Source organism: Pongo abelii, chromosome 6 (genome assembly GCF_028885655.2).
Source record: "Pongo abelii isolate AG06213 chromosome 6, NHGRI_mPonAbe1-v2.0_pri, whole genome shotgun sequence".
Lineage (NCBI taxonomy): Eukaryota > Metazoa > Chordata > Mammalia > Primates > Hominidae > Pongo > Pongo abelii.
Window position 1 is genome coordinate 81,053,175 of NC_071991.2, and position 22,878 is coordinate 81,076,052.

Here is a 22,878-nt window from a genome sequence, read left to right on the forward strand (position 1 = left end):
TAAATTTTTATAGGTGTTTCATTAGTTAAGCTTGGAAATAGTTTGTAATAAAGTTTGTAAATAAACTAAATATTAAAAATTCCTTAACAGTGGCTTTCAACAAACTAAAAAATTTAAAGAATTAGGTTTTTGATAATGTAACTTGAGTAAATCAAACATTAACTTAAAACCAAAAATTAATACCTGAATGACTTTTTCAATGTTCAAAAAAAAACCCTTAGTGTCATAAAAAACTCATAAGCAACAGTCTTTTTTGGTATACCTATGTTCTAATGTTTCTTTAGTTTCCTTGTAAGTGGATTTACCCCTTATAGGTCTTAGACATGATTACTGTATAGTATTAAAACAGAATTATTTCATGTCTACTTAAAGGAACTCAGTCATAACCTGATGGACCTTGATACTCTAATTACTGAAATAATATAGTTGGCACAATTTTCAGAACCATACACAGAGCAGAATTTTCTGGTACTAAATAACTGTTCATCTGTTCAGTTTTAACTTTACAGATGCTTCAACCTCTGTGACTGGTCATGTTTCCCTCTTGGCTATTAGATATCTTACGTGAACACTGTGACCCACCTTGAAAACAATGTAGGAGCCCAGGGCAACATGTCATATACAAACCACACTGGGTAGCATCTTCTCCTTCATACTTTTAGATCCCTCTACCCTGATATCCTAGCCTGGTCAATTTTATCTTAGCATAGCTATATGGTTATTATTTAATCTATAATTAGAATTTCATGGTGAACCAGGTGAACCAGACCATAATATCATGTATATATCATGGTGAATCAGACCATATATCAATATAAGAAATAATTTGGAATACTGTAGTCTTCTGAAGTTTCCTTGAAAAGAAATTACTCACATTTGGGTTAAAATTATCTTTACTTATAAAAGATCATAATGTATATTGTTCTATTAAAAGCAAGTAAAATTCAAAAGCCAAAACAAAGTAGCCCACTTTTCCTAAAATGAACAGAAAATTACTAAGTTAAAGCTCATTCTGACAAAGTAATATTGTGTTTCTTCTTAAAGCAACTTTTTTTTTTTTTTTTTTTTGAGTCAGAGTCTTGCTCTGTCCCAGGCTGGAGTGTAGGGGCACTATCTTGGCTCACTGCAACCTCTGCCTCCCAGGTTCAGGTGATTCTCCCACCTCAGCCTCCCGAGTAGATGGGATTACAGGTGCCCACCACGAGGCCCAGCTAATTTTTGTATTTTTAGTAGAGACAGGGTTTCCCCATGTTGGCCAGGCTGGTCTTGAACTCCTGACCTCAGGTGATCCACCCGCCTTGGCCTCCCAAAGTGCTGGGAAGACAGGCATGAGCCACCGTGTCTGGCCTAGATATCTCCCAGTACTATTTTATAACTCAGTATGACTGAAGGGTCTGGTGGATTCTACGAACTTATGAAGATGCACTGAGAAATATGAATGAAGCAGAGCTGTCAATTTGCAACTGAATACCTCCTTTAGAATGTCTCATTGATTTGGCAACAAAAGTTTTAATCGTTTACAAGTAGTCAGGTTCAAAACTTGCACAAAACTAGACAGGCAATTTAGGTGCTTTGCTTTTTGAGTAAGAGGACAGATTTTGGCCTTAATGATATGCCAGAAAATAATCAATAAATATTGATTTCTCATTCACTTGGCTTGTTCATTAAAATTTCCCATAGTGATTTACCAGGAATGTTCACCCTTTAATTAGTGCAATTCAATATTTCATGGTCAAAATTATTTATTGAGGATTAAACAAAATAGAAAATAAGTTTTCAGGAAAAATGAAAATTGTGAAAGTTTACCACATTATATCTGTATGCATAATATATATATATATTTTTAAAAAGGCTGAATCTACTCTAGAATTCCCTAGGCTCCAATTTAGAACTAAACAGTGTGACAGCATGAAATAATTACCTCATTGCTGTGTATCTAATGCTCTTGGATGAGACTCTCCTGATAATGCAGTGCAAGCATTCACTTTTCTTTTAATGACTTTCCATTTAATAAATTCTGGCTTTAATCATGCCTTTAACCTTATTTTAAAATTCTAGGTTCCAATGCTAAAAGAGAATGCTTAATGTACTCTCAAACTCTATTAGGAAATAAATCAGATATGGTGGTAGGGGTCTGGCCTGGCCTCAAATCCACAGGTATCTGAAAAGAGCTGCTAATTTTGAGGGATCAAGAGAAAGGCAAAAAGGACAAAGAAAATGATTTCTTGGAGGAGTCCAGTGACCTTAGGAACACTCTTACGGATATAAATGTCTGGCTGATGCTATCCTTTTTTATTTTCTTACTAAACCTTAAACTAATATATATTTTTTAGCTTAAAAAATCTTTTGTGGTTTTCTTATTCTTACCTTTTAATTATTTTAAAGTTTCTAGTCTAAAACATTTATATAAAAATGTATACCATATATGTAAGTCATATGAAAAAAGAAAAAAAAAGACAACCATATACCTCCATCAAGCCTAAACTATAAAATTATTACTTTTGAAGCCCTCTCTGTTCTCTATTTCCAGTTGTAACCCCTGCATTTTCTTCTAGTTATTCCATAAATTTATCCCTAAAGAATATATTGATTAGTCTTTCTTGCTTTTAAACTTCAGATGCATGGTAGTGAATTGCATATAATATTCTGCAAATTGTTTTTTAGTTAGCTGGTTTGTTTGTTCAACATTATGTTGAAAGGTGTAACTAAAATTAATTAACTTTTTACTGCAGCTATACAAACAATGCTACATGGAATGTTTTTGAATATGCCTTTTGGTATACACTGACAAGAGTTTCTGGAGGATATATATACACATCGAAGTAAATTTGTCGGGCCATGGGATTTTCACATCTTCTATTTTAATGGATAATGCCAAATTATTTTAATGAAACGGTTTTATGAATTTTCCTGTTTTTCCATGTGCTGGCTATCACATTTTACTGTGACACTTTATCTTTGCCAATTGTTTGATTTTTGCTAGTGAAGTTGAATGTCTTTGTTGACTAATGTTTAGGTTCCTGCTTTTGTGAACTTCTTATGCGTTTTGCCCATTTTTCTACTATGCTGGTTGTGTTTTTTTATGATTTATGTGAGTTCTTAATTTACTGTGGACAACACTATATTTTTCTTAGTTATACGTGCTACAAATACCCTCTTCAACTTTCGGCTTCTCTTTCCATGTACTTTATAATGTCTTTTAATGACCAGATTTTCTTAATATTACTGTGGTCAAATTCATCCAACCTTTTTACGATTTGGAATTTTTGTGAACAGGCAACCTACAGAATGGGAGAAAATTTTTGCAATCTACTCATCTGACAAAGAGCTAATATCCAGAATCTACAATGAACTCAAACAAATTTACAAGAAAAAAACAAACAACCTCATCAAAAAGTGGGCAAAGGATATGAACAGACACTTCTCAAAAGAAGATATTTATGCAGCCAAAAGACACGTGAAAAAATGCTCATCATCACTGGCCATCAGAGAAATGCAAATCAAAACCACAATGAGATACCATCTCACACCAGTTAGAATGGCGATCATTAAAAAGTCAGGAAACAATAGGTGCTGGAGAGGATGTGGAGAAATAGGAACACTTTTACACTGTTGGTGGGACTGTAAACTAGTTCAACCATTGTGGAAGTCAGTGTGGCGATTCCTCAGGGATCTAGAACTAGAAATACCATTTGACCCAGCCATCCCATTACTGGGTATATACCCAAAGGATTATAAATCATGCTGTTATAAAGACACATGCACACGTATGTTTATTGCGGCACTATTCACAATAGCAAAGACTTGGAGCCAACCCAAATGTCCAACAATGATAGACTGGATTAAGAAAATGTGGCACATATACACCATGGAATACTATGCAGCCATAAAAAAGGATGAGTTCCTGTCCTTTGTAGGGACATGGATGAAGCTGGAAACCATCATTCTCAGCAAACTATAGCAAGGACAAAAAACCAAACACCGCATGTTCTCACTCATAGGTGAGAACTGAACAGTGAGAACACATGGACACAGGAAGGGGAACATCACACACAGGGGCCTGTTGTGGGGTGGGGGGAGCGGGGAGGGATAGCATTTGGAGATATACCTAATGTTAAATGATGAGTTAATGGGTGCAGCACAGCAACATGGCACATGTATACATATGTAACAAACCTGCACATTGTGCACATGTACCCTAAAACCCTAAAAAGTATAATAAAAAAAAAAGAAATCATATGAAATCCTACATTTTCTTCTAAGAGTGTTAAGTACCATCTTTCAAATTTGAGACTGTAATCCATTTGGAATTTATTTCATGAATAATGTGAGGTAGAATCCAATTCATTTTTTCCATATGTATGGTCAATTTTCCTAGCACCATTTATTAGTCCATCCTTTACCCACAGAACTGCAGTGTCTGCTCTGTATTATTCTCAAAATGACATAAATGTGTCAGTCTGCTTCTGGACTCTGTATTCTGCATATTAGACCACTTGACAATTGCTGGGACTATACCACATGGTCTTAATCACTTTTACTTCATAACGAATCTCAGTATCTAGAAGAACAAGTTCCTCATCTTGTTCTTCCTCAGGAGAACCTGGCCCTATTCTGGGCCAAGCAATTCATCCATATATATTTTAGAAACAACTTACCAAATTCTAAGGAAGTTAAAAGCCCTGTTTGAATTCTAATTAAAACTGCATGGGATATATAGATTAATTTTGCATAAAAAGCATTTTTATAATATTGAGGCTTCCTTTCTCTTTCAATTTATGTAAGTCTTCTTTCATGTCTTTCTATGGGTCTTCAGATCTTTTGTTAAATTCGTCACTGACTACCTTATACATAGTTTTTGCTATTTTTATGGTATATTTTAGAAAATTACATTTTGTTTGTTGGAAATGATTGATGTCTGATGCTTCTTAAATCCATCTACCCTGTTAATTCTTATAACATCTAATAATCAGAAGACTCTTGAGTTTTTTAATGTATGCAATTTTATTATCAGTGAATAATGAAAATTTTGATTATTTTCATTCCTTAAATCTTTGATTTCTTTTGCTTATCTGGTAGTACTTGCTAGGACCTCTAGGACAACACTGAATAGAAGCAGTAGTAATACACTTAGTGATGAAATATTAAAAGCATTCTTAACTTTAAAGGAAATTCTTGAGTATAACATATTTCCACTTCATATAATGTGTGACAGAGACTTTTGTTAGCCTCACAATATGAAGTTATGGAAGTTCCTCCATATTTTTAGTTTGATAAAACTTTCAAACTTGAAAAGGTATTAAACTTCATTAAATGTTTGTCTTCGTCTACTGAAATAATTATATGTATTTTTCCTCTAGTTAATGTGTTAATTATATGAGTAGGTTTTCTAATGTTAAAACAATTTTGTGTTGTTTACATAGACTCAAGTTAGTCATATTATATATATTTTAATTACATTTCTGGATTCAGGTTGCTAATATTAACAGGATATTGAATAGCTTTCAATGTCACTTTTTTTTTTTTGAGACAGGATCTTGCTGTATCAATCAGGCTGGAGTATATTTTTTTCTTGCTCAGTTCTCATTAGAGCTAAGGAACAGTAAGTAACTAAGGGAACAAAGTATAAAATGCCTTATATAACCCTCCTTGTTCACACTTTTGGGAAGATAACATGCAGTATTACCTAACTGGTGGTCCACTCACTGAGTAGGTAGGTGTGAGAATGAAATGAAGCAGCACTTGGTAGCAATATTCAAACTTCACAGAAATCCTTGAATTACATTTACAAACCTACAAGTGACTAAGTTCCTGTTATGCCTCAAAACTGTAAATGGCTCACAATGCTTACAAAATTATGTACAAACCCTTCTGCAGTCAAAGCCCACTTCTACTCCAAGAACACACTATGCCATTTCAAATGGCTTTACCTTTTTAACATAAAGACTATGAATCAGAAAAAAAATTATGCTAATGTTATTCAATTTTCTCTTCTTTGAATTCCCTCTCATCTTTTGAGATGCTTACATAGTGCCTTAAATTCTATTTATTTGTCTCCTACCAAACTTTTCCTCTTTCATCCTTGATCCCACAAATCATATACCTTGCAGTATAATCGGCAGGACCTAGTACTTTCTTTCTGCCTAGTAGCCACTCTTTCTCTTACAAGTCCGTGTACCACCTAAGGCCTGCCTGGAAGCAGGTTTTCAGTGTTCAAAATAATTTTTTAAATGATATCATACTTACTCCTGATCTCTCATGGTAGAACAGTCAGAAATATGCCTTCATAGGTAACTTCCACCTACTGGCCCTAGTCTTTCTTTCAGTATCTCTATGGGATATGCATAATCCTTTAGCAAACCAGCCTTCAAAATATTTGAAGCTGCAAATGGTATCAACATAAGGATCCTGGAATATCTAGAAGTTCAGAATGTATTGCTTCTGTGACTTTTCTAGGAAATCCAATAAAACTAATATTACAAGCTTTTAGCCTACCAAGATCACTCTAACATACCTATTCTCTGTTTTTATCCTAATCCTGGCATTATTTAGGCACTAAGAAATGACAAGCATGAAACATAGCAGCAGGGCATAATTATCATTTTTCCTCTCCTGGAACACAAGGAAAATACTTGATCAGCACATTGATATAAACTAGAATGGATTTGGGGTATGTTACGGCTCTTGGTGGAAAAAAATTTGTTACATCTGCTTTATGTAATCATGATAAGAAAAAAGTGTTACAATATATTAAATAACAAATTTGTATTGATGATTGTTATCAAAATTTTAATAATACTTGAGTTGGCTTAGGTTTTAGTGAGAAACATACAAATGGTGGTCAAACATAATTTTAAATTTGTGCTAAATTTCTGTATGGTTTGGAAAAAGGTTTTACTCCTCAAAAATTTATAATTCAATATTGAGAGTCACATCATTTTGGATGAGCATGAGTACACATAAGAAACGGCTGCTCAGAGGCTCTTCCTTCCTTCCTCCTTAGCTTGCCTTCCCTTCCTTTTACTATTTCACTCTGACCATTTTCATTGACCTATACTTGATCATTCTTTTGCTTCATGAGCTACCTCAATGCCTAAAAACATGCTAAACCACTCATCCTACCACTCCAGTGCCTGAAAAGCAACTCAGAATTGGACAGTCAGTAGAAGGTCGGGAGGATAACACTTGCATCTAGGAACTTTGGGAACTACTGGAAGTGCTACACCTCTCCTGGTACAAAACGTTGGTGGTGGATTTTTAAATGTGGAATGGCCTATGTTAGGTCTGCAGCCTTACTTTCCTTTCTAAACCTCTAGTATTTCAGCATTACCTAGCAACAGAAGCAAGGGATCAATTTAGAAAAGTGCTTTCCAGAGCATTCCTATCTAGCTACTGACCAAGCCATTTTAGTTTATGTGATCAAGCAATTGGAATTCAAAGAGATTTATCACTGACTGTCCTCACAGCAAAACTGGAAGAGCACTTGATATGTATGCTACTAATGTCTGAGATGACTGATTCTACCTCTACTGCACAAGCATGGATTGGTTTCAGTAAGAATTAGTAGTCTCCACATCTCACTGTGAACCAACAGTGTTGCTAGGGAAACTGATAATTATGTGGAAAAATGGAGGGTGTAGAATAGAAAAAGGGTTCACAAGAAATGTAAGGTTTTGATCCAAATCAGCATGTTAATAGTATAGCGTGTTGATCTTCTGTAGTCATATAATTTAATAAACACCATTAATTATATGTTTGACAAGATAGAGATTTCTAAACTGAAAGAAATGAATAGAAATGAAAAGCTACTAGATACTGCTCATGCTTTGAGTATGCCACAGCAGGAATATGTATTTATTATATATAAACTATAATTTTTTAAAAATTAAAATATTCAAAAAGGTAAAAAATTTGGTTTGATTCCTGATGTTTTTCTTTAGATATCAATCTTATAGTGTTCCAGGTATAATTATAATTCCATAAGAGCTCAAATAAATTACTTTTTTGGTTTCAAAGACTAAACCATATAGTCTCAAAACAGGCCTTAAAGTGGTGAAGAAGGAAATACTACTTTTAAAATAATATGCACAGTAATATCAACCCAGAGAAGCTAAATACTCTTCCTGAAGTCACACAGCTCCTCACTTAGTGGTAATGCTAATGCTAAATCCTCCTCTTTCAGCTGCCTAAGAGGCACTATTTATAAATTACATCCTATTTAGGGAAAACCCATTAGAAGGATATAAACCCAGTGAATGGATTCAAATCTCTAGATATCATTTTAATTTTAAATGAAGATTTCTAATACTTTCCATTTTTAATAGCTAAGAGTTTAGTTCTAAAAGTTCATGATAGGATATAAACACTTGCTTATCAGGAAAACTTCACTGGAGACATTTTAATATGTGAGAAAGATCATGAAAAAACTAAAAAGCCCATTATAACAGGATTTTACTGCACGTCAAAGTGTTGCCTCTGAGTTGCCAGTCCTGTCATGACAACCCTGCTGTACCACATTCTTTTATTTTCATTTTCCAGGGACTACTATATATATATTTAAAAAGATGAAGCCACACATTTCTGTGTATTTATCTTTATAATTATTATGTGTTTTCTAATTTGCAAATATACCACAGGTATTAAAAGTCATTCATGTTCATACACGTACAATCTAAGAATGTTGTGTGTGTAAGAACATAAGTAATTTATGGTTGGTGTATGAACGAAGATAATCATTTATAATACCAAATGTTTCCAGTGTTTTGGTCTTATTTGGTCTTTGACATGAAAGACCTAAGAAGTATACACAGTACACCATGGTAAAAGCACAAAACTATATGGACTTCGTTAACTACATGAATCTCAAGTGCTGAAAGCAGCAGTCTGCCTTCTGATATTATGAAAAAGATCTTTATTCTAGTGACTTAACATTCTAAAGCTTGGCTGGGCGTGGTGGCTCATGCCTGTAATCCTAGCACTCTAGGAAGCCAAGGCAGGTGGATCACCTGAGGTCAGGAGTTCGAGACCAGCCTGGCCAACAAGGCAAAAGCCCACCTCTACTAAAAATACAAAAATTAGCCAGACGTGGTGGCACATGCCTATAGTCACAGCTACTGGGGAGGCTGAGGCATGAGAATTGCTTGAACCTGGGAGGCGAAGGTTGTAGTGAGCTGAGACTGCACCATTGTACTCCTAGATAGGATGAACTACAATTTGTAAGGCAGTTTACTAAATCTGTCAATTGTATGACGATTTTTAAATAGTATTTGGCTTGTCTTTAGTGGGGATTTGTTAATTCTACATATTAAAGTATTTCTTTTTGATAAGACAAGAGCTAAAATGATTGACTCCTATTTTGATAAGCCTTTTCTTCTTTCCCATAGTAGGAAGGTATTTCCAACTTTTAAATCTCTGGGTCAGAAAAAGAAAAATAAAAGGCCAAATTACACAGTCATCAAAAATGATTTTTGTGGTTGGGTTAAACAAACCTTGACTTAGGCCATCTTGGCAAGATGTTTGCTTGCCATCCAAGTTCTCCATGGTATCCCCTTTAGAGACTTCACCAAGAGATGTTCTTCTCTCAAAGATGTTGTTATTATTGTTAACTTGAGTCCCATTTTGCTTCAGTAGCCTGAATACCTCAGCTTCCAAATCTCTAATCTAGGAAAAACAAATCCATTTATAAAACTCTAAACCAGCACTTCTCTCCAAGTACAGCAAAACCATCTTATTATTTAGTGTCTTAGGGAACACAACTCACCCGCACTTGGAGGCCTTGCACTTCTACAAGATGAGCTTTTTCCAAATCTTCTATTTTCTTTCTTTCTGCTTCCTGTCTTTTGATGAAATCAAGCTCTCTTAAGAAGAAAATGATAGTTCTGATTATATCATACACTCAATAAATGAAAGTTCTTATCTGAAACAATAAACTGCATAGTAGGATAAGCAACTGAACAGTTATTTAAATGGACATTCAATCAGTTAGAGGAAAAAGCATAGTAATGAAAGAAACTAAAACATCTTTAATGGGTCACAAGGCAAAGAAAAATGATTTGATTCTGCTTACTATAATTTTCTTTTGTAGCTCCTGATTCTAGAACACTCATACATATTTAGATAGGAACGACTGCACTAATGACCCACGTTGAGTAATTTAGTGGAGATAATTACTTGTCAGGTAGAAATAATTCCATTTTTCCAATGTCATAAGCATAGTATAGTAAATTGATGTAACTAGATAAGAGTTCAAAAAAGATAATTGTAAGATTTCTATGAATAACAGTGAAGAGGGGGCTGGGTGGGTCAGAAACATCAAGAGGGGCACTCACTTATAGACCTAAGGATAATATGGGGAGAAGAGAAATAGCTCCATTTTGAAAACCTGGAATAGAATATGCAAATTTAGCAAAATTTACTATAAAATTATTTCATGAGAAAGAGTTTGGCAAATAGTTAAAACAGTGATGTATTGAATTTATAGTCACAGAGAATAATAACTCCCCTTTTAACAAGAAACTTTTGATAGCAATCTCTTTTAAATATTAAAAACATTCTTTCCATAATAGGAAATAACAGAAATATGGTTAATCTTACATATATGCTTAGCTTCTGAGGCTTGGCATGGAAGACCAGAAAAGGTACTGGTACTACTTATTTGTTCTAACTAGCCAGAAGTAACTGATGAAAAAAATCTAGTAAAAATCTCCGTGGTCAGTCTCCGTGACATTACACCGAGATCCAAGAGATGGAAGCAAAGGAGCAGTAGCTCAGAAACAGCTGTTGAAAATCAGAAGCAGAATGTGGTAATGGTCTCTCTCCCTGCAGTGAACGGAGACCCTCCTGATTCTCTCAACAGCTGAGAAATGCAGAGTGGCAGGGCAGGGGGCTTTGCTAGTCGATATGTGCACCGTCTGTGGTGGGAAATTCTGTAGTTACTGATCTAAGAATAGAGAGGAGCAGCCTGATTCAGGCCCCAGCTGCAGCTTGCGTGCTCCACATCCAATAGTCAGTCATTCTGCATGACTTTCAGCTGGGCTTCTTGCTTCTAAGTCACAGAGGTGTTTCAAAAAGAATAAAGAAATTCAGATGTTTTAACAGTTATAAACAACGATTAATTATCAAAAATAGCAAAGAGGCTCTGGTAGCCAAAAACTATAAAATACACAAAACATAATCTCATGAGAAAGTGATAGAAGTGACTTCCAAAACTCAATGTGTATTTATGCTGTAACTATGCTCCTGGATAGGAAAGATATCTCTAAGGTCATCTTCTCTGTTCCACTAGATATTACAAAATTATTGGACATAAACCTTCTTTAGACAAACATAACTATTCTTTAGTCATTAGAAGCTGCTTACTTTTGTTGAAAATCCTTGATCAACTTCTTTGCCTTGTTGTATTTCTTTTCCAAGGCCTGATACTGGCTTTGAGTCTCTTTGAGATGTTCATTCACTGTGTGGCATAACGTTTGGGCCTCAATCCAGTAGCTTTCCAATTTCAACATTCTTTCCTTATTCTCTTCTATGTTTTGTTGGAGTTGGGTTTTTTCTAGTTCCCACCTCACTTTCTCATTTTCTGCTGCCTGCAGCTGGAGAAAGCAAATGTCAAGGCAAAGATAATTTGGCCACTTTTGTGGCAAAAATCTCTCATTTTTATAGCATGTTGTAGATCAAGTTCTATTATCATAAACAATCACTGAAACTACTTGAGATGAGAAAAGCAGGTATTATTTTTATAATTCCATAGATGATAAAATGGAAGCCTTGAAAAGTGAAATGATTTGTCCAAAGTCACATATTTGATAAGTGATAAAACATGGATTGGATTCCACCTCACATGATATTTCCATCACACCATGTGATCTGAAATTCTGTGAGCAGTAAAAGATGTTTCAGAGTCTGATATATCCCACAAATGTCAACATGTTTTGAGAGTTTTTAAAAAATATATAATTATATATAAAAAATTAACTAAAAAGGGAGTGGAGAGGGCCAGGGAGGAGAGAAGTTAGAAGCACAGTATGGCTTAATGGTTAAGAGGGGATCTCTGGAGTCATTCAGCATGGATTTGAATCCCAGTTCTGCCATTATTGGCCATTAAACCTCGGACATGTACTCAATTATATCATCCATACAACAGAATTGTGATATAACACATCAGTATGCTTGAAATAGCTCCTTGGGCGTAAGAATCATCTGATAAACATTAACCACTTTCACTCTGCTTTTAACCCTTTTGGTGATCTTATTTCATTCTTTATTTCAAGGAACATGAACATATTCTATAGCTCATTATTTTACATGTAGTGTAATGAATTTCTCAAGCGTTATAAACCTCAATTCCCACAAAAATATAAAAGATAGTGTAAGTAAAAGTATAAATTTTTGCTTGGTTAATTTAATTCCCTCCCACGGAACAGAAAGCCATAACCAGCTTTTTGTTTTTCTGCTTCTAGGGACTCTTAGGAATAGATAGTAAACTAGTCTAATACCCTCATTTCTACAGAAATCCAAGACTGATCATTTAGGTGAGGGCTCAAAAGTCATTCCCAATAACTCTCTGGCCTTCGAACTGGTACTTTATCTACTTTATATGCCTTCTTTAAAGTTCAAAAGGATGCAAAGTCATTATAAACTATCAATGTTCAAAATCATATAGCACTTAGCAAAAGTAAACACGTATTTATATACACACACATCTATGTTTTTGCAAATATTTTTAACTAAACACATTTGCAAAACCGTTTACAAAGTTAGAAAGCAGCCAAAACAATTTCAAGATTAGTAATTCTATTATCAAAATGAATAATAAAGAATCATAATAAAGTGTTAATCTGTGGATATTACATGCCAATATAATGATAAAAAATATAAAATGCTAATTTATAGTATTTTCTAAGTTAAATGTCTATAGTCTAATACATAAGCGCCATTAAAACATTTACAATCACAGGGAAAAAGAGATCTTTTTAAAACAACAATTTAAAAAATCTTCAATTCTTTCTATGTCAAGAGACAATAACAATTTAAAACAGGAATAGGTTATTTACTGCATGTTTTATTAAGCAATGTTTTGTATCAAGTTGTTTATTTAGCAACCGCTACTAATTTAAAATTATTATTCACGGAGCTGGACTAACACCGTGAATGATGTATAGTCGTATTTTGACTAAAGAGCTGCAGAGTGAATTAGCTGAGAATAGCATTTAACCAAAATAGCCTTGCTAATTCATCTCCATTTAAAACACATGGAGAAACCAAAACAAGTGTTCAATGTGAACAACAAAAGAGATCATTAGTGGTAGTGGTGGTGGTGGTTGGGGGCGGGGGAGGGTAATTATGTTTTAATTTTTAAAAGACCACAGAAACAATAAAGAATATTGCTTTAAAAGTAATTTAAAATATATTTTTAAATCTTTGAAATTGTATATTTGATAAAACTAAACAAAATTGCTAGAATTGTGTCTCATACGAGTGCCTTAAAGTTTGTCAATGAAAATATATAGACTAATAATACATACTCCCTTTTATCAAGACCTTTTCTCCCCCACAAATTTAAATTATGTGAACCAAACAACTAAAAGTTTCCAGTAGTACCTGGCACTTAAATTATGCATGTATTAAGTTTATAAGATTTAATTATTAGAAATTAGAAATGGTTTATAAAACATTGATGTGCTATACTAAATTTGTTCCTACAAATGATTAAATCTATTTATAATAAGGTAAGTAAAGAGGAGATATAGTAGCTTTGCTTAAGGAATTAGTAATCAAAACATACTTTGCATGCTTGAACCATTAAAAATATTACTTTTTAAGGAAATCTCAGAGGCCACATATGTGCAAATACATAAATATATATACTAAAATATTGTGTTATTTGCACTGAGGGGGATGTGGGTGTTTGCTCTCACTGGCAGATTTGTCTATGTACCTGACAGTGAAAATGAATCTATCACATTTGTATTCTTTCAAATATACAGGGACAAATCCTTTAGTCCTAGGATTGGATTTATTCATAGTATCTGAAGTTTAAAAAGTAAAATTCAAACACCATGTTTCGGTGCTTACCTTGGTCTTCAATTTTTGAATCTCTGCTTCTGTAACTGCATGTTTGATTTGCAACTGAAAATTGAAAAGAAAGAAAAAATCTGAACTAAGAAAGTGTATCTATATTTGTAAAGCCTCAGCAACTACAAGAATGCCTTATTACATAGTAAAAGGCCTAGAAAAGTGCTGCAGTGCAGCAAGTTGTAAATTAAAGTGTCTACTGTGTGAAATGACACTGGGTGCAAACTAATTAAACACAGTTTATGGTCTATACTCCCTAACATCAGATTAGGTTACCAATTTAATTGCTCAGGGACCAAGAGAAGAAAACACTTTTTATTGCCCTCTTTGCAGCTCTTCCTTTATGATTTGAGTGTCAAGGAACTATTTCCTTGCTAAGTCTAGCTAACTGAACGGCATAAGCAGGCAAGTGAGCTGGTAGTGTGATTTAATTCCAAACCTGGAAGTGTGAAGATTTATTCCAAATCTGCAAGAAAGGTGGCGCTATGATCCTGTGAGTTGCAAGCACATTCTGATCAGCAGCTCCACTGCAAAGGGAGAGAGGAGGAGGACTGCAGTTGCACGGGGAAATCTCTGATACATATTTTGTTTCTTTTAATTGCAGGAAAGGTACAGATCCAGATTTCTGTCCTCCAAAAGATCTGCTCCTTTCGAAGACTCAGACCTCCAACAGCTTCTGCTACAGCTTATTAGCATAAGAGTCACAGTTTACATTTGTTTTGCTTGTCCCTCCCCCCTGCTTTGTTTTCTTTGTAAGGGAAGAAGAAGGAACTGAAGGAATCATTCGTTTCCTTAGGGGATCAATAAATACTCCCAAATTTAAGAAAAACAACTTATGGGTTCACAATTTCTTGTCTGAAATCCTTGGGGCCAGATGTTTATGGAAGTCAGCATTCTTCCAACTTCAGAAAAGTAGTTACGATGTATCTTCTACAAATTGCTTATTATCCACAGCAGGGTCTTTGGAGGCACTCTATAGTCAAACACATGAATTATTTTTGCCACCAAACATGAATATTCCCACTAAGCGAGGTACATAAAGACTGTAAATAGCATCCTGTTAGGTCAGGTTGTACCACTAAATTAGTTTGACACAAAATTACAAAAAAAACTGGGAGCGTTTTGGATTTAAGACTGTACATGAGGGACCATAAACTTTTACTATTACTGTAACCAAGTAAGGCTAAGAGGTTTTCTTATCAGAAGTGAGTGAGTCCGACAGAAGGACAGAAATGTGGAGTTTTCAGACTAGCAATGTGAACCTGTGGAGACCACAGCACCTCATAAACCTCAGCCCTCTCTTGGGTTTGCAACCTGTATTCCCTTGGGTTTTTACCAAGTTCATGGGGACACATGGGAAGGATGATAAAGGGAAGATGGAAGAACCAAGGACAGGTCTATTCGACCCCCTTGGATGCCAGTGGCTAACTGCCCAGAACCTGAGGGTTCCTAAGTTCCTTGTAAAGTGCTCCCTCCTGTTATGCAAAAGGCATGAGGTCTGCACTGCCACAGCTCTTGTTACTGCTCTTGGTGCTGAGAGGTGATTTTGAAACTTTTCAGTTTGATTCTGCCCCACTCACACTGCTTACATTCTTCCTGACCTGGTCACTCTGGCCATCTTGCTGGTGTGGCTATTGCTCCTTGCACCCTCACTGGCTCCTAGGGGCTTCTATGCTTGAACAGTTTCTAGAGTAGGACCCTATGTGGAAATGTTATTTTTATAAGGCACAAAATCTGGCTCTTTTAGTTTCTTACCACAGCACAAGTGGTACAATTCTTACTTACCTGCCTTTAGCAGATGCTCAGAGTATTAGTGCACCTGGCAAGGAATCTAATCCCAAGTTTTCTCAATGACTAGATTGGAAGAAGGTATAAAGACACTACAGTGCTGCTCAGAAATCCCTGCAATTCCCTACCCCTTCACTGATGAGGTCTATACTCATCCTAAGTCCTAGTCTGGATGGATCTTTTGGAATCCTGACAATACCAGGCTAGCCTGTCAGATAGGCTTGAATGCCCTGTGGATACTCCAACTGTAGGCTCTTCTGAACTCATTTTAGACACGGGAAGACTAAAGATTGGAGAAGACAGCCAACCTGGTCTTGTCCTCACAGTGAATCACCATTAAAACCAGAACTAAAACCTGGATCTTCTCGTTCTGATCCATTGCCACTTTCCTTAGAAAATAAGGATGAATTCAATAGGCGTTCGTTGAAGAGTTGCTATGTGCAGGATGCTGTAAAAATAACTTTTTCTCCCTCTAATAAATATTAGGGCTAATCTCCTCCACCAGTATAAACTAATAACGTAAAAAAGGGCAAAAGTACTTAGACATTAGACACATTATTTATATATAAATCTACAAAAACAAATAACGTATATGCACACAAACATATATGGCTATGTGCTAAGGCATCCAGAAAATCCATACACTTAGGTAATTTTAGAGGGTTTCGAATCGCTGTTGACAAGATCTACTTCTTGTTCTTTCAACCATGTGCCAAGCATGAAGAGTAGTTAACTTATACTGCTTGAATTCATCTCTGGCCTACCATATACTCTATGGAGCATTAGAAAATTACTTAACCTCTTTTATTTCACTTTCCTTGCCTGTAAAATTCAGTTCCTTATAAGTCATAACCTTCCTTATTGGATGATTAAGTGATATAACCCACATAAAGCACTTAGCACAGTGTCTAGCATATAGTATGTCCTCAATAAACTCAGCCAGGACCAAGAAAGAATGATCTGAATAACTCAAATATGATTACCCTAGCTTCACCTCTCAGTTAAATGTGCTAACTGCTGTAAAATGTCACACCTGAAGTAAAATGAACACCTCTGATTCAATTTAAAGAGAAGCAAGAAATCAAAAGGGCAGATTTCACAGTGAACACTGCACTATGGGCAAGTGACAGATTTTATTAACTCCTGGTAGGGTAACCAAATACCTGGCATGCAGCTTGCTGGCATTTTGGACTTTCTTTTCTCAGACCACTGTGTCTTCTATAAGTTGCTTCTCTGGGCCTCAGTTTCCCAAATGAAAAATGCTAGATGTGAGGAATTCCAAGGGCCCTTTCACATACAACAGGTGTGACATTTATGAAACAAAGGACCTGAAGGTAGTTGTCAAGGTTGCAGAGTTTAGAAATTCTTGTCCTGAGCCAATATTTTCCTTCTTGTGAATAAATACACTAGATTAATCCACAAATTGTGGGACAAACCCAGGTAAAACTGTGAAACAGCCCATGTTGATCTAGTCTACCCTTCCCATCTCACCAAAAATGGATAACAGGAGGGAACTGAACTAATTAGCAGTGAGGTGAGAACAACTGCTGAAAGTTTGGAGTGTTACTAAGTATAGCTAAATTCTTTACATATACGAAAGCAGAATGAATTGTGTAAATTCACATTATTCAGAATGGACAAGATTTTCTTAGTACACATAAGGCCTAAAATTAAAAATATGTGATCATTTTAATTCTGTATGTACATTAAGAGAATTTCTACAAATCCATCACTTTTGACAAGAAAAGCAACAAAATACACTAACTGAACCCTTCCGTTTAATATAGTATGGACCTGTGTCTAGTGAGCTTACCTTGGAAGGCTATTAGGTGCCAAAGCCAGGTTTTAGAAATCCCAGCCCATGGTTCTTTCCACTAATACTAAATTTCTTACATTTGTAGGCCCCTTTATTTTTAATCATCTCCCTTTATCATTGCAAATGACTGGGGGAGGCAGGGCAGGTGTTGTGAACCTCATGGTTCAGATGAGGAAAGGGGCTCAGGGAAGTCACACACCTTTTCAAGTTCCCACTAGAAACAGGTGGTAGAGTGGGAACAAAATCAGATTTGACTCTTCCTACCTCTGTTCCTCCCTTAACCATGTATCTAACTGAACCAGTTGCTTTGGGATATATTTTTCATTTAATCTTCCCCCAAACCCCAAGGCATATGTCATCATCATAACCTCTCAGATGAGAAGTTATTACTCCAACTGGAAACCATGGATCACTTCTGATAGTCTCTGAGCATTCTGACACTGAATGCAAAATGGTGCTCAATCAGCTGCTTTTATTATTAATGAAGCTTAGAAAGCAGACCTCCACCTCCCTTAATAATTAATCGGCCTTTAGTGACTGAGACTACGTGCTAGGTACCATGCTAATCACTGAGGATACACGAACATGACATAGAATCTACTTTCAAGATACTTCAGGGAGATTAATGAAAACACCTTGTAAGAATTCTCCAGATCACCCTGTGAGAAAGGTCAGAGGCAACCTGCTGCTGGATGGCTTGTTTAGTCTTTTGTTCCTATAGCCAGATCAGATGTCATGTGTCTTTGGCCTGTTTGTCCAGACGTGGACCCTAATTTCCAAGCAAAGTGAGCAAGATGGACCCAAGATATCTCCATTTCATGAGGAAAAGAAAATTGCTTTTCACAGGGGTGAAGGACCTTGACAAATGAAGCATAGCTGGTAAAAGGTTGAGTTTTCTTATTCTAGAGCAGTTCCCTTTCCACATGTTTAAGAGATTTATGTCAAGAATCAATAACCTTTTCAAAGTACAGGTCCAAGAGTTTGCAAGAATGGTCAGGCAGGCTGACTGCAGGGATAGAAAGTCAACAGGGCTGGTTAATAGAAATAGAGCCTGAGATGCCTGTTGGAGTTTTTGGGCTTCAGAGAAGCTAGGTTTGGAGAAAAGACTTGGGATTAGGAGGGCATAAATAAAAAGAAAAGGTTAAGGACTGCAGGTCAAAGTCTTTTAACTTACAAGACCATCTTTTTCATCTCTTCTGTCATCTTTAATATGAAAGCCATATATATGCACCTCAGGATTTCAGCACAAATAAACATACATATTCCTATGAGAACAGGAGCTTTCATTTAACATTCTGAAGGTGTACCTGCTGTGTATAATTTTTTTTTCAAAAAGATGAATACAGAACATGCACTTATATTACTGGATCCATAGAATCCAAATATAACTGTGCTAGAAATAGAAACATCCTTTACACAGAAACTTAAATAGTGAGACTGAACTTTTGCCCTCTCTCTACTTATCCTGTGAGAGCATGGAAACATTTTTCTTTAAAAAGTGAAAAATATCTTTGCAGGAAATGTTTTAAGAGAGCTCTAGTCCTAGAAATATTATAATCAGATAAGGGCAACATTTTCTGCTGTTGCTTTACAAAAGCAAATCAATAACTAATATTTGCATAGAACTTTATAAAGTGCTTTCTAGATTGGGATCTAAATTTTTAGTTATCTTTGTGAGTATTTGAGTGATGTATGTCTTACCTACAACAATGTGGCTTCACAAAAGAAATCAAAGCTGTTTTTAACTACATTTTGGTGTTAAGATGAAGCTTTGCCACATTTCTTTGTAATTTCTGCTTAAAAGTTTACATATGGTATCTATCCAGTATTAACAAAAGTGTTTTACTTAGGGAATCATGTATGCAAAATGAACTAAAACTGGCTGACTGAACAATATCACAATCTAATCTGAATGGTAACACTAATGGCAGCATATGTAGCATAGGGTGAGCTTCTCTAACAAGGTCACTCCCTAAGTAGGTACTCATAAACTTGTCATTAATGATGCTGCTGCTGGATATAGTTGATGGCCTGTAATTAGAAGTCTTTTTTAAATAAGTAACTGTTTGCTATTAAGTAGGCAGCAATTTATAGCTTCCCTACATGGTAGTGGAAACTTCCATAAAGATAACTTAATGTTATTATCCCATGCATTTTATATCATTTCTAGATTCTTTTTCATAGAATTGAATAAATAAAATAAACCAACTTTTAGACTCCATTTTTTCTTCAAGAGAAATGTCGAATTTTTTTAATTGTTGCAATTGCTGTGACTCCTGAGGAGGAATGGCAAGGGAGAAATCGGACAGTCAGTTTAAATGGCACCTGGCTAACAGTTCCTGAGCCAGCCTTGCTGTACCTTCCATTAAACTGCCAGTGAAATCACATTAAAAACAGAAAAACTCATAATCAAAAATGAACACCACAACTAAAAACAACAGTTCATAGAATATAAAAGAGTCATGAAGTTGAATTAAGAAAAATCTATCTAAGATCCCCTTTGACATCAGGGAGACACTTTGTACCACCCTCGCTGATGGCTTGAGAGCCATTCTGTCCCAAGCAAAAAGTGGACAACACCTACTGTCTTGCCCAGGAATGGGGCCTCAAACCGGGCTCTCTAACTTCCTCAGTATTCCATATTTGCTCAGAAAGCGACTGTTGGGGGAAATGCAGGAAGGTGGCTGATGCATGGCACACTGCATACTTTCAGCTGCAGACCTATATAGACATGGGTGGCTTCAGTAAGTGCCTTGGTAGCAGTGAAGACTGGAAATTACCTTTTTTATCTCTTTAACTTAGAGAACTGTGTGGCAATACTTGGGAGTATCTCACCTTAGTACAGAGAATTGCCCTAGATGTCAGACTGCTAGAAAATAGCAACTGGGTTGGAAACGAGGTACCTAAATATCCCTCCTGATCTAAGTCTAGAAATGAGATTCATCATCAAAAAGTGAATAATTACTGACTAACCAATTACTAAAAGATTTTTGTCTCATTTCAAGATAAGGAAAGAAAAAACAGGCCACCATAAACAGGTCTATTAACAAATACTGCAAATCAAGGTAAAGAAAATATCAACTTGAACACACAAATAAGTAAACTTGTCAAAATGATATATCCCATAAGTAAAAAAATATTTTAAGATCACTTTTTGAAATTCTAGGATGAAGAGAAAGTAAAGAAAAGCAAGAAAGAATGAAGAGTAAGAAAACTAAACATTTAATAAGAGAATTAAGTCATGTTAGAAGTGCTAAAAAGCATAAATGAATTTGAATTTAAAAGCATATTTAATTACAATTAAACTGTACACTTAAAATGGTAAAGACAGTAAACTATACAGGTATATTTTACCGAATAAAAAATTAACAAAAAGCATAATTAATGCTACAAAAAATAAAATCGCTGATATGACAAGACAAATTTAAGAAACAATCTCAGACACAGAAAAAAAAACAAATAAAATAAAACCATAAAAAACGTAATAGATACTGATGACAGTGTTTCTAGAAAAAAAACAGAAATAGGAAAAAAACTGAAGGAAACATTAATGAACTAAAATGAAAACAAAACAAAAACAAACAGAGCAATGAAAGCAAATTAAAAAGACAAATAATCAATGAAAGAAGGCCTATTTCAATAAATTGTGCTAAAAATTTTTAAAGTACAAGGTGGAAACAATACAAGCATCCAAATGCAAGCTTTATGTTAGACTTTTCCTTTAAAACACACTTAAAACAATAAAACTTGCCCTACCACTTTTTCAGGGAAGAAGTTCATAAATGAATTAGAATGTCATTCTCAGTATGGGAAGCTCATGGAAACTATATCCTCCACAAATACTTAATAAATTACTTAAAGATATACTCTGAGAATGAGAAAAAATTCAGAATATAAGAATGAAGAAATTATTCTTTAAAAGGAATAATAGTGGATACTGATCAACCTAAGAACATAACTATCTGTTGTAAATATCATTAGAAAACTAACCAAAAACATAAGTTTTTTAAAAATGTAACAATTATATTTTAATAATCTTGCTTAGAACCCAAGATTGTATCAAAATCTTCCATATGAAACATTCAAATGATTATTTGAATTCAAATTATATTTTGTTAATTTTTCATTTTTAAATTAAATTTTAATTTCATTTTTAATATTTTAATTTTTATTTTGTCCTTAAATTTTTAAACACTTTTCAAAAACTTAAAGACAAGCCTTAGTGTGAAAGCCAATAAACATAAAAGAAACATAGCATAAAATAAGGTGGGAACACCTATACCTTGCATAATTATAATTATAAACTTAAATTGGTTAAATTTTCTTAGTAAAAAATACAGATTCCAATATTATATTTTTATTTTTTTATTTATTTTGAGACAAGGTCTCACTCTCTTGCAAAGATTGGGGTGCAATGGCACAATCACCACTCAACTGAAGCCTCTACCTCCCAGGCTAACGTGATCCTCCCAACTCAGCCCTCTGAGTAGCTGGAACCACAGGTGATTATATTATTTTAAAGCTACTATAAAACAAAGTGCTACAATTAGGTTTATGTTAAAAATAGGTACACACTTATACACTGGTGTTTATCCAGCAACTGCAAACAAAAGTAGCAGTAAGAATATTAACATCAAAGTATACTTAAAGGTTGATAAATCTTGAAGTCATATTTTATGTACTTTCAACATGCCATCAACATAGATAACCAAAGCTGTAAGACACAAAATACAACAATGAGGTATAATTTCAGTATATATAATTCTCAATTTCCTAGATTAAGTAAGGAAAAATGAATATGGATCCAGAAGGTCTAAAACACATCATGTCACTTTTACCAAAAACACCCATATTAGTCTACAATAAAAGCATCACATTCAAAAAAAGAAAAACTTGAAAAGACACTATTATCTCGCCTCAATGTAATAAAACATTAAATAGATTAAAAAGTTACAAATAAAAAAGTTTCCTCAATTGTTCAAGTCAAAGAGAAAATGAAAGTAAAAATAAAAAATATAGACTATTTATGAAGGGATGAAAATGAGGAATGTACATTGAAACGAGATGTGGCTAAAGGCATAATAAGAGACAGGTTCATAATTTTAACTGCTCTCATATTTAAACAATCAGGTATGACAATAAATTCAGCATTGGTTGCAAGAAGTTAGAATATGAGTAATCAAACATTCCTAAGAGAAATAGGA

General features: G+C 34.8%; 1 protein-coding gene across 17 annotated transcripts in view; it reads right to left on the reverse strand.

Annotated features, from left to right (window-relative positions):
• PPP1R9A (protein phosphatase 1 regulatory subunit 9A) overlaps nucleotides 1–22,878 on the reverse strand; it is a 390,995-nt gene that overhangs the window by 34,763 nt on the left and 333,354 nt on the right. For all 17 annotated transcript variants that reach the window (XM_063726078.1, XM_054559470.2, XM_054559467.2 and 14 more), the window contains 4 exons: nucleotides 14,071–14,124; nucleotides 11,359–11,588; nucleotides 9,761–9,857; nucleotides 9,489–9,660 (listed from right to left, as the gene is read on the reverse strand). In XM_063726078.1, coding sequence (XP_063582148.1) covers nucleotides 9,489–9,660; nucleotides 9,761–9,857; nucleotides 11,359–11,588; nucleotides 14,071–14,124 — 553 coding nt within the window. The remainder of the gene's footprint in view (nucleotides 1–9,488; nucleotides 9,661–9,760; nucleotides 9,858–11,358; nucleotides 11,589–14,070; nucleotides 14,125–22,878) is intronic.